A 14253-nucleotide genomic window follows, 5' to 3' on the forward strand; every position below is an offset into this window, starting at 1 on the left:
GGATTTCCACGGCTGCATTTTCTGTCCCTCCCAAAGACAGGTCCTGCCTCAGTGTCCCCACCACTGAGCCTGGGCCCAGGGACTCCACAACAAGACCCTCTCCTTTTCCGTGCCTCTGCACCCCTTACACACCAACTGCATATACAGCTTTAAGTGAGTCCCAGCCATTGTCACTGTGCCCAAGGTATGAGCCCCCTGATGTCCCAGGGGTTCCTGGGAACCCCGCCCCTACCCGCGCAGCACCTTGAACTGCTCCTCTGACACGACAAGCAGCTGGTGGCTTCCCTGCATGTCCGGACTTTTTGACAGGTCATGTGCGACTTCCAGGGGTTCAGGAAGGGGCACACTGTGCCCGTCCAGCACCAGGATGCCCACCACGGGTGCCCGGTGCATCAGCTGGATCTCCTTGACTACAGGGAAGGAAGCAGGCAATGGGGCCGGTGCGCAGGTGAAGGGCAAGGCCTGAGGCGCCGCGGCAGATAAGCATCCTCTGCCCTCCCTCTGCTCAGCACTCACCCTGCTCTGCCCTCACAGGTTCATCCGTTCTCCGCTCGGCAGGGGGCACACGCAGGGCAAAGGCGTAGACGGTACCCCCATTGGTGCCTGCCCACAGTGAGGGGCAGTGGCGGGAGCCTGCCAGGAGGCAAAGGTTTATATCTAACTCTGGGTCTGGAGGTCAGGTGGAGCCAGGTGACCTAGGCTTACATCCTGGCCTTGTGACATGTCCAAGGTCCATCTTGGGTGTATTGGAGCCTGGACATGAAGCCAGGACAAATGGACCTGGAGGCCCAGGCAGGAGAGGGAAAGAGGAAGGCTCTGATCTCCACCTGATCGCAAGGGGAAACCCCTCTTAGGTCCCACCAACCTGCTCTCATAGCAGGAGACACATGCTTGGGCCCCCGACCTCAGGCTGGCCACTCACTGTCCCTCAGGTAGGTGTCAGCGAAGTAGAGGGTCCGGACGAAGCCTGTGAAGGAGTCCTCTGCCGTGCGGGCTTCGATCTTGCGCTGCACGGGGGCCAGCTCCATGTTCTGCAGGCCCGTCCGCTCTGCCCGGGAGCTCCGCTCTGGCATCTGCGGTGGGTTGGACCAGCCTTAGGGTGGGCTCTGGCCTCCCCTCCCTGGGGGCATCTATTGCTCAACACTAATGGTTCTCTAGGGAGAGACTGGTCACAGCTCAAGCCACTCCCTGTCTGGGAACATTTACTGAGGACTTGACCCTAAGGTGCTACAATTATTGCCTCTTACAGCTGATGAAGCTGAGACATAGACAGTGTGACATATCTGAGGCCACATAACCACAGGCAGTGGGGCAGGATGTAAACCTATGTGGTGGGCCCAGGGCCTGTGTTTGCAGCCAAAGCCAGCAGGAGGGAGGGTGGTCCGGCTCACTGCTGGCTGCTCCCAGCTCTGCCTGGGTGGCCTCACCTCTCCTGGGGGCCCCGCTGGCCGCCGCTTCCGGCTGGACACCCTGCTGCGACGTATCCGGCGGAAGGACTGGCGCAGGGACTTCTTTAAGGACTTCACGCGGGACAGCGGGCCCTCTAAGGCTAGCTGGTCGTTGGGGTGCAGTGTGCACCTAGTGGGGGGAACATCAGGTCATCAGCCCTGTCAGGGCCCAAGGGTCCTCACCAGGCCCCAGTCCCAAACCCAGGCCCCAGCCTCTGTGGGCAGCCTGCTCACTTGACAAAGACCTGCTGCAGCTGCTGGTGGTCAAAGAGGCCAAAGCCGTGGCTGGTGCCAAAGGCCACGAGCCGCCACTCAGAGTGCAGAGCCAAGGACGTGACCACAGCCGGGGGCTGGCATTGCACCAGCACGAAGGGCTGGAAGCCGGGCTCAAAGCGCACAGGTCCTGGGCGGGCACACAGGCGCTCGTGGCCCTTCCAGCGGTAGCCCTCCTGGTCCTGCAGCAGGTCGGCCTCCACCTGCATCACGGCATGTTCCGCCTCCTCGTCATTCAGCTCCAGCATCAGCACCTAGGCGGGATGGCAGATAGGCTGAGCCAACCCCAGTACCAAGGGATAGCAGTTGGCACTGTGGGGCTGGCTCCTGTCCCTGCTGTCCCCCAATTCTGAGAAGGAAACTTCCAGGTCTGGACACCCCAAGTCACCTGATCACTCCTCCCCCTGCTCCCCACCCCCAGCCCAGCCTGCTACCTGCCCTGCTGTGCCTGCCACAGCCAGGTAGCCGCTGTATTTGCAGAGGAAAATCTTCTGGATGCCCAACCGGGGATCGTCACTGTAGGGATCGAAGGAGCCCACCTGACATGGGAGAGGAGGCCCATGAGTGGCCATGAGCACTAGACCCAGCCTGTCCCTGCCCTCCTAGTTACCAGGCTCCAAGCCTCACCTTGCGGAGTGGGGGCCACTCATCCTCGCCCTGGGCACTGAGGTTCTCATTGGGGTCCATGTCGGTGAGGAACACATGGACCGTGCTGAGTTTGTACAGCAGCCGCAAGCAGACGCCCGAGGAGTCCCAGAACCGTACCGTGCCATCCTCATGCCTGTGGGTAGAGCTATGAGGATGCCAGGCCAGGGGCGCCAGTACCCCTCTGGGCACTGATCCCACCCTGTATATCCTACTGCACAGGAGGAGAGTACCATGAATCACCTACCCCGTGAGCAGCAGGTCTCTTTGGGGAGGGGTTGGGGCCAGGCTGGTGCCACCATCAATAGGCCATTCCTAGAGAATGAAACCGAGAAGTCCAGGTGAGAGCCTGGCTCTGAGGTGGGGTTGGGGCCAGGGCTGGGGCTGGACCTACCATGGTGGAAAAGTGAGTGTTCTGCCAGCTGCCGGCAGCGATGATCCTCTCCCACAGCTTTAGGGGGATGTTGGAGACGTGATGGGAGCATGTGATGGCGGAGCAGTGCAGGGAGGCCAGGTAGGGAGGCTGCACCGGTGGCCAGCCAGCAGTGCGAAGGTCAATCACCACCAGCTCCTCCTCAGCCAGCACCACCAGGGCATAGGGGTCATCAAAAGCTGGGGGGACACGCCAAGGGTCAGGGGCTGCAGGAGCCAGTAGGAAGCAGTTTGCCCCAGCCTAGCCCTGTGGAATCTGATGCTCTAAGGATTGGAGCTAGGGAATCTGCATTTTAAAAACAAGCTCTAAATCCAACAATGTGTAAAAATAAATATACGCCATGACCAAGTGGGATTTACCCCAGGTGTGCAAGGCTGCTCCTACACTGGAAAACCACTCAATGTAATCCATCACATCAACAGGCTAAAGAAGAAAAACTACACGATCATATGCAGAAAAAGTATTTGATAAAACCCCAAACCCATTCATTTATGATAAAACTCTCAGTGAACTAGAAAGAGATGGGAACTTCCTCAACTTGACAAAGCATATCTATGAAAAAGCTGTAGCTATCACAATGGTGAGAAATGAAGCTTTCCCACTAAGATTAGGAACAAGGCTCCTTTTCAAGTACTAGCTACTGCAATAAGACAAGAAAAGGAAACCTAAGGTATGCAGATTGAGATGGAAAAAATAAAACTGTCTTGGTTCACAGATGACATGATCATTTATGCAGAAAATCCAAAAGAATTGACAAAAAAACTGGACCCCTGTTCCCAGCACCCTGTGTTAGGTGTGAGAAGGATTCCCCACTCCCCTCACCTGGAGGCCTCAGGCCTTGTCATGTCAGAATAAGGTGGAGAGAAGGCCCGCCCTCCTGGAGATCTCCTGCCAGGCCTCCTCTCCAGGTTTCGAAAGCAGCCCTTTCTAGTCTTGCCTGTCACTCAATTTATGAGGCTGACTCAGGGCTTTGCTGTCCTGGCTGAGCTCCAGCAGGCTGGCTCAGAGCTGGCTCCATACTGCACAACCTGCCCCACCCCATGAGATCTTCACCATGTCCACACCAGGACCTGCTTTTTCTCAGCTGGGTGGGTGTTAAACCCAACAGTACAGATCTGCCCCCTTTGGACCAAACTCCATTTGAGGGAAGGGCAAAGAGCATGGAGTGGGCAGGAGGTGTGGCCAGCAAGGATGGAGCCATAGCCCAGCAGAGATGGGGAGAAAGGGACTGATTGTGGCTGCTTCCCTCAGTGGCACTAAGAAGGGGTACAGTGGGTAATTCGGGAGTGGCAGGTTTGAGAACATCTGTGCAGGTCCCTCCTCTTTATTTACAGACAGGCCATCATCCCTACATCTCCCAGTGGCTAGCCCTCCACACCACTCCCGAAGCTTGCCTACCCGCTGCAGGGTCCACCTCGGAGAGGACAGTAAAGTCGATGACCCGGGAAGTGAAGTCGAAGGCTGTCTGTTGGCCATTGTGGACCACAGAGATGCAGTGGCGGTCCCCATAGCTGGCCCGAGGCATGCCACCCTGGAAGATGGTGAAGGGCAACCTGCAGGCACAGAAGAGCAGGAGGTTGGGCTGGAGCTCCGGACATAACCCTGGACAACCATAGGCTGAGCTGGCAGCTTGGACTCCACTGTGACTGGTCTCTGTGTAGGGGCTGGGAGGGAGTCTGGTCTCAGGGTAAGTGACCACGCAAGTACCCTGGGATGGGGTGGGGCAGACCCCCATCTCTTCCTGACTGCAATAGACCAGGGGAACCTGGGGGTGAGGTGGGGGCATGCAGGCTGTGGGTTCTGAGTCTGCAGGCTGTGGGTTCTGAGTCTGCTTCAACCAGAGCTGCCCCCCTTTCTGCTTCTACATCGGGTCTCCCTGTATGATTCTGTTGGAAGAAACAGGTCTGCTGCTAAAACAGTTTGCAACCTGCTGATCTGAATCATATCTCCGGGAGGGCAGAATGGAAAGAACAGGAATGTTTGTTCAGGAATTGGCCATGAGGTATGAATGACCCTCTCTCCCTTCCCTGGAGTCTGGGACCTCAATGTGGGACCCTAAGGCACAGTTCCACCCCCCGACCCTCCCCCACCCTCCCGCAGAGGCCTGAGGGGCCTTCCAGCCCTCCAGGAAGGCTCTAGAAAAGGCAAAGAACAGAGACCGGTACCTACCCCTGCTTGGTGGTCAGCCAGAAGATTTTGGTAATAGCTTTGCAAGGAAAGGGACCTACAAGAACAGGAATTAGCTGGAATGGGTCTGCCCACTCTCAGGGGCACATGGGTCTCCAGAGCAGATTCCTCACCTCACACCCACTTAGTAGACCTATGCTTGGGAGTCTTGCCCTGAGAAAGCCACATGGGTGTCAGAAAACCCACCATGTGGCTTTGGACAAAGCCATCACCTCTCTGGGCCCCAGGTTTTACTTCTATGAGTTGGGCGCCTACACCTGAATGCAGGAAAGACAGACTGGGAACAGAGAGGACATTGTTTTGCACAGTAAAAGGCAGTCCCAGGTGACAGGGCAAAGCCAGGCTCCCACAAGGCGGGTGGAGCACTGACCGTAAGGCACACAGCTGCGCAAGGGCTCCAGATGCTGGGTGTCAGGAGACACAGGCCACTGGCAATAGCTGCCATCCGAATGGCAGCTGACAATCAGGCGGCCATCCCGCTGCCAGCAGACACTGTCCAGTTGCTTCCGGGGAGGAAAGGGAGAGAGTGCAGGCTGGGATCAGGGCGATGGTCCCACCACCCATGCCCCAAGCCTTGGCACAGGGGCTGTATGTGATAGTGGAGTCTGCCACCATCCCAGGCACCACCTACCTGGCTGCTGAGGAAATGGCAGAGCACGCGGCTGCCCCGCAGGTCCCAGATGACAATGAGGCCCCGGCTGTAGCCAATGAGGACCTGGTTGGGGTCTCGAGGGTGTTCCTGCAGAGCCTCTACCATCTCAAACACCCGCCGTTGGCGGGCATCCTCTGGCAACCTGGGCAAGGGGAGCACCGTGAGCCCACGCCCATGTGCACCCACGGGGCCTGGCTGAGAGTACGGCACAGCTGCACTGGCACTCCACGTGGCGGCAGCGGGCACTGTGCCAGCACGGAAAGACTGCCAGAACGCCTCACCAAGGCGAGGAGCAACGTGTAGAATAGGACGGTGCTACTTATAAACCCCACCAGGATATAAATGCAGGTGGCACAACTGTAAGGGAAGGCAAGGAAGTGATTTCCATAAAAGTCACTGTGGTGGGAGGGAGGCAGGGAGGCATTACTGGAAAGGGCACATGGGGGCTCCTGGGGGGCTGGCAGGTTCTATTTCTCTGCCCGGGGGTGGCTGTAGGGATGCTTGCTTTACAATCCATTAAACTGCACATTCGCATCTAGGGCATTTTTGTAAGGAGGTGATATTTCATAAAAACAAGCTTTTAAGACCCTCAAAACAAAGCTCTATATTGGTGGGCCTGGCCCTGACCCTTGACCCTTGACCCTCTGCCTCTCCTCCTTCTCTGGGCCTGGAGTGCTGATGGGAAGTCTGGAGGTGCTGCAGCCGACAGAGGACTGCGAGGTGGCAGGCATGGTAATAAGAGCCAACGGCGAGGATGGTAAGAAATGAAAACAGCCTGGACCCTGAGGGCACTGCCACACCCCAAGCCAAGCCAAACTGAACCCCTGTGTTTATGCACATCCCACGTACCAGTGCCGCACACCGCACACTGCCAGCTCCGGCCTCCAGAACTGGGAGTGGGCGGGCAAAGGGCCTGTAACCTTGTCTGCAGTGTTTCAATTCTTGAAGTGTTCTATAATGATCTATTACTTATATCATTTTAAAAATGAGTTTTTCTTAAATTAAAAGTAAGCAGCCCGGCCAGCGCTGCTCAGTGGTCCTCTCCCTCCCTCTCCCTCTCCCTCTCCCTCTCCCTCTCCCTCTCCCTCTCCCTCTCCCTCTCCCTCTCCCTCTCCCTCTCCCTCTCCCTCTCCCTCTCCCAGTCAATAAAAACATACACAAAAAAGGGAATTTTTTTTTTTAAATTAAAAGTAAGCCTTGAGAGAATGACACCATCTTGGAAAATGCAGAGAAGGAACAGTATCAAAAGGAAGCTGTGCAGCAGGACTGATGTCGCTGGCCTCCAGGGGACGGCCCTCAGGCTGTTCCTCTGAAAGGGTATCAGCACCCGAGCCTCCTCCCTACCTGTGCCCCACCCCCCGGAACTGCAGAACATTCTACTGCTACCAACCCTTCTTCTCCTCCCCTTCTGACCCAGACCAATCCGGCTGATCTCACTCCCTCTCTATTGCACACGCCACTGCCAAGAGGCAAAGCTTCCTAAATGATCTGCAGCAACCCACAGGGCTGTGGCTGTCAGAACTTTTGGCCACAGAGCCTGCATGTGAACGGAAACCTGGCACAGATGCCAGGGCACAGACATTGACAGAAGCTGCCCCGGCGGACGCAGGGTGGTTTGTGCCTCGTCTGCCCCACAGCGAAGCCCCTGGGGTTTTGAAATACGTGGTATCAGTGCAAAGAACACTAAGAGTTGGTGCCACCACACCATCATTTTGAGCTTCATTTTCCGTATCTTTAAATGAGGTGACAAGCTACCTGCAAGACCCCTTTTAGTGCTATGACACTAACATACTATAGGGTGAGATTCTCAACTTGAGGGACAGGTGGGGAGCTGAGCCTCTCCTCCCGTCCCCATAGGCTTCTCAGGAGAGAAATTATAAGCTCCGGAGACAATACTGGGACCAAAGGGAAAGGGCCATGCCCTACTCAAGGGGACAGGTTCTTAACCGCAGCGGGGTCGGCGGGCTCACCACCGCAGCACGGCGTCCGAGCTGATGTTGCGGTCCTCCAGCGTGCGGAAGCCCGGCACCTGCACCACGAACACGTTGCCACTCTCGGTGCCCAGGTAGAGCGTCTTGGAGGACGAGTGTGGCAGGACCACGGTGATCTGTGTGGCGCTGGGGGCAGCCCTGCAGATGGGAACAGCTATCCGTGAGCTGGCTGCTGCCCAGGCAGGGGAGGCCCCGTGGACAGGCTTCCTGCCCGCTGGCTGCCCTCACCACCCTAGGGAAGGCCGTTCCTAGGAAAGCAGCCTGTGTGGTCCTTTTCACAGAGTCCACAGAGTCTCGGGCCAGGACAAAGATATTGGTTGCATTCTGCCAAGACAGGAGACAGATGGCAGAGCTTAGCCTAGGAAGCAGCAGAAGCCCCTAGGAGCCTCCTGCGCAGCCCCCGGCCCCCGCTCCACCCAGAGCACCTTCGGGCGAAGACCTGTTGGCTCAAACACCAAGGGCTCCATAGGACCTTCAAAGGGTGATCCCATGGTTGGGTGTATGGGTCGGGATGGCTGGGAGAGCAAGGGGACCGAATCCTTACCCTGGGGGTCCCCGCAGCATGAAACTCTCATCTTCCTGCAGCTCTGACACCCCACCTTTGACCTTCAGGCTCCAAAGGTGCAGGCTGTTGTCGTCCAGCAGGGTGATCAGCTGGCACTAGGGAGGAACAGGGGCAGGAGTGTAGCCTTTACACACCAGGGTGGTCTCAGAGAGCCCCAAACCAAAAGGCTCCCAGGGGTTCTTAGGGTGGTCCATGAACTGCAGCTGGGAAAGAGTAGTGGTCCCAGGTCCTCCCATCAGCACCAAACCCAGTACCACCAAATACCTCTCCAGACACCCCTCTGGAAGACGTAAGAAGGGCATGGGGGCCTCACCTGGCCAGGCAGGAAGTAGATCTGCACCACAGCGCTGTTCTCTCGGTGCAACCCCATGAACTCCACACCCGGGGCACCATAGCTGGGAGCAGCAGGCTCAAGGAAAGCTCTAGAAGGCAGGACACCACCCCTCGCCTGCCCAAGTGCTGGGACCTCTGGGTCCCTGTGGCAAGGCGTGTAAACACCTGGTGGTTCGCCCTCTCCCCAGACAGCAGGGCCAGGCCTTGCGGTGGGGAGGAGGCAGAGTGGCCCTGGCCTGAGGGCTTTGGCCAGTGACCTGACCCCTGCAGGTGGGAACAGACAACCAGGTAGGGCATTCCCAGCCAGGCAGGTGGGGATGACACTGTGTAAGGGTGAAACCTTGGCAACTGTTAGGCTGCTCAGCACCACCTCCCACCCCCACCTCGCAACCTAAGCTGCAACACACCCACCAGCTACCACTTGGTGGCACTTGTGAGAAGACACGGGCAGGCCTGTGGGTCCAACCTCCACAGCTTGGCCATGAGTCTTGGCAAAGGGATTGGTAGCCAGGATATGGCCATGGCCTGGCAATAATTAACCAACTGAGGGAGGGCTGAGCCAGCAAGGGGACGTGGGCCCCTGCCCTCCTCTGTTTACACCACCTCGGGCCCAGCCCAGGTGACCGTAGGCACCGCAGCTTTCTTGCCTATGCTGGGGCAGAGAGGAACAGGGGGTGCCAGAGGGTGGTTCCCCACCTTCCAACTCCCATGGGTCCCACCCTGGCTCACCCTGGGGCTCAGGTTAGATTGGGCAGGAGTGGCCAAGACTTATAGCCCAGGGCAACCTGGCCGAGCAGGGAGCCTCTGTCCTGGAAACTGTAGGCTTGCCTAGAGCCCCCGTGAGCCCAGAATCAATGCTTCAGGTAAAACACAACCTAACTGGACAATGTCCAGTCTCAGCCAGGGAAGGGCTGTCCCTGCCAACCAGGGGTGTGTGATGTGGGGTGTGGGCATGCGGGGAGAATCTGGAAGAGCGGCTCCCTAGTACTGCTCCTCTAACCTAAGGCCACCCTGTCTCTGGTCTGCAAAGAGCCCTGGGGCCAGTCTACAGCCCTTGGCCCACCACCTGCCTCCACTTACTGCACTCAGGGCTGATTCCTGAGGATATATGGAACATCCCGGGAATAAGAAGGGTCATCCCCAACTTGTTTTTTTTTCTTGGAGGGTGGGGGGCCTTGCTGCATCTCACCAATGCCATGGTCCCCGCCCTTCCAGGGTATCCCTGGGTGGGAGCCTGGAGAACAGAAAGGATACAGCTTGACGGCTCCGGAGCGGGTGCCAATGGCCAGGATGCGCAGAGAGGGGCTATAGCCGAGGGCGCTGGGCTGGTGCGGAAAACCATGCTCCACCGTCTGCAATGAGAACCACACTGGCCTATAGACACGTCCCCTCTGCCCATCTGGCTGAGGGGCCAGTGCAAATGGAGAAGCCGCAGCACAGAGCCACCCCCAGCAGGAAGGAACAACTGAGTCCCGTTCAGGCTCCCACCCAAACACCCATGTGTGGAGGCAACCCCAGAACCATATGGGCCCCACCCTCAGCCCACTGCCAACCCTGTCCAGTGGCCACCTGACCATCCATCCCTGGGAGCTCATTTTCCCTGACACACATGCTGGCCACTTGCTCTCCAGGAACTCAGACTCAGTCCTCCTATGGGGGGCTCCAGAAAGCTTTGGGGGGCTGGCACAGTGGAGGTGCCCCATCGCTTAGGAGGCCTGGTTGCACTGCAGCCCCAGGTTGGCCCTGGGGTCTGAAGGAAGCCACCGTGGCCCTTCCCAGCTCTGGGTTGTCCAGGATCCTCCAGCCCTGAGTGTCTGCTCTCCCCAGAGCCCTCCTATCCCTGTGAATTCTCCATCTTCCCAGAGAGGAAGCTTCTAGAGTGTTGCTGCAGAAAATCGCTTCTGCTCATTTCTTATAAGTAACACACATTACAGAAAACTTGGGACATATAAAGGAGTTTGAAAAAGAAAACATAACCTGTACTCCTACAACCAGAAGTAACCCTCACTGACGTCTCAGTGTGTGTGTGTGTCTTCCGGTGCTTGTGAGAGTGTGCCTGCGTCTACACTAAAAACACAGAGACCTACTTGGGATCATGCACATGGATACACCTGTACACATATAGAGTCTTTGGGAAGGTTTCTGGTTGTTTCTTAATCAGCTAATCCTACCCCTCACCTCCCACCCCAGGGCATCCCGAACCTGCAGAACTAGATGAGAGCAGGGCAAAGGGAGGCCAGCCACCTGCTTTAAAGACTTCAGGTACTTCTTATTTAAACCATGGAGACTGCCCTGCAGGAAAGGGCTGCAGGATGAGGCAGCTCTTAGGCCCACGGTTCTCCTCTGGGCCTCACCTGGCAGCCTGGTCAGGCCTCAGAGGAGCAGAAAGAGATAAGCCCTGGTGACAGCTGGGACAATAACTCAGCAAACTCCTCTGCTGCTGGCCTACTGTCCAGCCCAGTGGTCCATGGATGGAGGCCCCATGCTGGGGGCAGGCCAGGGAGGAGAGATCCAAAGGGCCTATTCTGGAGACTTCTGAAGACACCTAGGTGTGGGAGGTGCCCTCAGCCTGCTCTTTGCCAGGAATACAGTCTGCCCCGAAAATGGCTGTATCTGGAAGGGGCAGCTGGGAGGGCAGAAGCAACCCAGCAGGACTCCCCCTGCCAGCCCAGGTCCCTGCTCAGCTATGTAAAAAATGCAGAGCCTGGAGAAGCCTTCGGAGTGTCTGCAATGTAAACATTTCCCAGGAAAAGGAGGGTGGGGCACACAATGGGGTGTTTGGGGACAAGATTCCCCAGGGGCCCCCACTAGGCCTCAGCCAGCCCCAGGTTGCTGGGGCCTCAGGAATTCAGCAGGCAGAGCTCGAGGGAAAAGGTTCCTGGGATGGTAGCATTTTCCCAGAACCACCACCCGCAGCAGCTCAGGGCCAAAGCCTCTGGAGTTCGGAGGACTTTGGGGGCAACGTCCTGCAGGAGCCTGCTGGCCAGCAGAAGGCCCGCACCCTGTGTTACCCAGTACAACAGTGGCAAGCCAATACCGAGCACTTGCAATGTGATTAGTGCCACCAAGGGACAGAACTTTTAATTTTATTCCATTTTAATTAACTTAAATTTAAGAATAAATGCTCACTTCAGTTACTAGAAAACTTTTTAGGTACATTCTTGGGTTCTAAAGGAAGAGGGGCTGGAATCGGGCACACCACACTTCAGATCTCCTTTTTCAACTGAAAACCTTCCAAACTAAATACGGATCACATATTTCCAAAGAAGATTTAATGTCCAATTGAGATGTGCTGTAAGGGTAAAATACACTTACTTCAAAAACTAAAAAAGTCTCATTAATTTACATTGACTACATGTCAAAATAGTATTTTGGATATACGAGATTAAACAGAATTTATCAAAATTAATTTCACTTGTTAAAAAATTTTGTAATGCGACTTCTAGAATATTCTATATTACACGTGTGGCTCATCTTGTTTTCCTCTCCAGACTAGACAGTGCCCTAGACAGTTCTGCCTCGGAACATGGGCAGGAAAGTCAAGCAAACGAGAAAACAGCCTGCAGCTTCTGGTCAGGCTCTCAGGCTACCACACACTATCCTTCCAACTCCTTGGCAGGAAATTCTCCTAACATCTCACCTGAGTCACTCCTACTGCGGGGTGGCCTCCTTTCCCCAACCTAGAGGGACGCAAACATCAGGCGCACCATTCAATCCCACTTACTCATCCCTCATTTCCTTCAGGTCTGGGGTCACTGTGCTACCCCTCCCGACCCTCTTTTCCACAGGCTGGTTTAGAAAGACGGACTGAGTCAGGCCCACTACGCTCTGAATTCCCCTCCGCCACTCAGAAAGCGTCTGGACCTGGCGAGCTACTTGGCCTCTCTGGGCCTCACTTCGCATCTGATAAATGGGACAATACCTAGGGGGCTGGACAGAGCAGAGTGGTCCTTGGCTTGAACATGCTAAACCTAAGATGAACTTTAAGAAGCCCACCTGACAGCGGTGGTCTCAGCTCACCCCACAGAGCACACAGGCCTTGCCCCCTAAGGCCCAGCTTCCTTCTAGGTTCTCCCCATTCCCTGTATCCCTTGGGGTGTCTTCTCTAAGCTGACAACTCTGGAGGGACCGGGCTCCCTTAAGAACAAATAAGGGGTAGGAATTTCACAAAGACCCTACCTGGTCAGGGGCCAAGAGAGTAGGCTCCAATCTGAGTAGTGTGGTGAGTGACAGGGGAATCCCCAGGTCCCAGGAAGGGGTGGCAGTACCCATTTAACATGCAAATAAGGCCCCCAAACCCCTGAATGAGGCAAAGCCAGTCCTGAGGCAGAGGGCCTGGCTGGGCGAGGAGGTCTAGGGGCCCCAGGCCAGTTATGGGAGGTCCAGGGGGTCTTGTTGGGAATGGGGAAGGAAGGGACTTGGGTTTGGGGAGAGGACCGAGGTCAGTTAATAGAGGTGACAGGGAGGAGCGAGAAACCTGGGGCAGGAGCAGCCTGGGAAGCAGGAAGGGTGAAGGTACCTCTGGCCTGTGTCCAGCTGTCCCCTCAACCTCAGGTGCCCTTCACACTCCTTGGTTGTCCCTCCCTTCAACTCCTAACAGCCTTTTAATTTTTATTTATTTTAAAATGTGTTTTTATTGATTTCAGAGAGAGGATGGGAGAAGGAGAGAGACAGAAACATCAAATGATGAGAGAGAAACATTGATTGGCTGCCTCCTGCATGTCCCCTACTGTGGGTCGAGGCATGTACCTGACAAGGAATCAAACTGTGGCCTCCTGGTTCATGGATAGATGCTCAACCACTGAGCCACACTGGCAGGGCCCTCACAGCCTTTTTAGACTCAGCTCCCTATTGACTCCCAAGTTCCACAGGGGCAGCAACCTCCCCTCAGGGCCCCGGAGCAGGGAAAGTAGATGGCCTCCCTTTGAGAAGGCACTAACAGGGCACAGGAGGGTGGGTTCGGCTGTAGGGGTGCCCTGCTGTGTGACTTCCAAAGCATAGAGCCATCCCAAATCATGCCTCCACTCAGGACAGAGGATAGGGTGGAGACGCAGGCAGGGACTCCAGGGTGGCCCTCCCAGCCCGAGACCCCAGCTTCTCCAGCTCAGGTTAAAGCTGGGAGGATGACCAATGCCTGGCAGCCACTGGGGCATCCACCCCTACCTCCTGAGCTCAGCATCCAGCCTACCTGGCCCTGCCCCCATCCTGCTACTGGCTCAGGTGACCTCTGCCAAGGGAGGAGAGAACAGTGAACTCTTTTGACAGCGAGTTGGGAAAGGAGAGATTGGTAGGAGCTGCCAAACTGCAACACTAGCCTGGTGTGGGAGAGAAAGCCCAGTCTGTCTCTCACTGGCTCCAGGACCCCATTTTAGGCTCTCAGAAGGGAAATGGCAAAGGCTGTTTCTCAGAGAGGGTGGGGGTCCTTCATCCTGCCCTTGGCAAGGGGGGGGCCTGTCCAAGATTGACAGCTGAGGAGTCCCCAGCACGTAGGGTGATGGGAAGGAGGGCTGCCCAGGACCACAGGGGGCACACCAGGTTGGCTGGGTGGCACTGTCCCATACTGGGTGTGGTCAGCTCAGATTCCTGGTGGTGGCAGCAACCTGGCGTGCGCTGTGTGGCTGTCACCTGACACCAGGGGCCCAGTCATGAAAGAAAAAGCCAAGACAAAACAACCTGGCCCTGGCCAGGGGCAGCCAGGCAGGACACACTGTTTGTTGAGGGCCCGG

At 56.5% G+C, this 14253-nt stretch overlaps 1 protein-coding gene across 6 annotated transcripts in view; it reads right to left on the reverse strand.

Annotated features, from left to right (window-relative positions):
* The window catches only part of LLGL2 (LLGL scribble cell polarity complex component 2), a 30393-nt gene that overhangs the window by 2452 nt on the left and 13688 nt on the right, over positions 1 to 14253 (reverse strand). For all 6 annotated transcript variants that reach the window (XR_013997347.1, XM_081115557.1, XM_081115555.1 and 3 more), the window contains exons 3-19: positions 9782 to 9879; positions 8508 to 8589; positions 8174 to 8289; positions 7609 to 7767; positions 5618 to 5780; positions 5357 to 5489; positions 4969 to 5023; positions 4198 to 4352; positions 2761 to 2978; positions 2614 to 2681; positions 2349 to 2502; positions 2156 to 2260; positions 1683 to 1975; positions 1428 to 1578; positions 923 to 1073; positions 517 to 633; positions 244 to 410 (exon numbers count right to left, since the gene is read on the reverse strand). Coding sequence is in view for 5 of the 6 variants with exons in the window: in XM_081115557.1 (XP_080971683.1) it covers positions 244 to 410; positions 517 to 633; positions 923 to 1073; positions 1428 to 1578; positions 1683 to 1975; positions 2156 to 2260; positions 2349 to 2502; positions 2614 to 2681; positions 2761 to 2978; positions 4198 to 4352; positions 4969 to 5023; positions 5357 to 5489; positions 5618 to 5780; positions 7609 to 7767; positions 8174 to 8289; positions 8508 to 8589; positions 9782 to 9879 (2385 nt within the window). In the remaining variant the exon portion in view is untranslated. The remainder of the gene's footprint in view (positions 1 to 243; positions 411 to 516; positions 634 to 922; positions 1074 to 1427; positions 1579 to 1682; positions 1976 to 2155; positions 2261 to 2348; positions 2503 to 2613; positions 2682 to 2760; positions 2979 to 4197; positions 4353 to 4968; positions 5024 to 5356; positions 5490 to 5617; positions 5781 to 7608; positions 7768 to 8173; positions 8290 to 8507; positions 8590 to 9781; positions 9880 to 14253) is intronic.

This window comes from Miniopterus schreibersii (assembly GCF_964146895.1).
Source record: "Miniopterus schreibersii genome assembly, chromosome: 16".
NCBI classification, from domain to species: domain Eukaryota; kingdom Metazoa; phylum Chordata; class Mammalia; order Chiroptera; family Miniopteridae; genus Miniopterus; species Miniopterus schreibersii.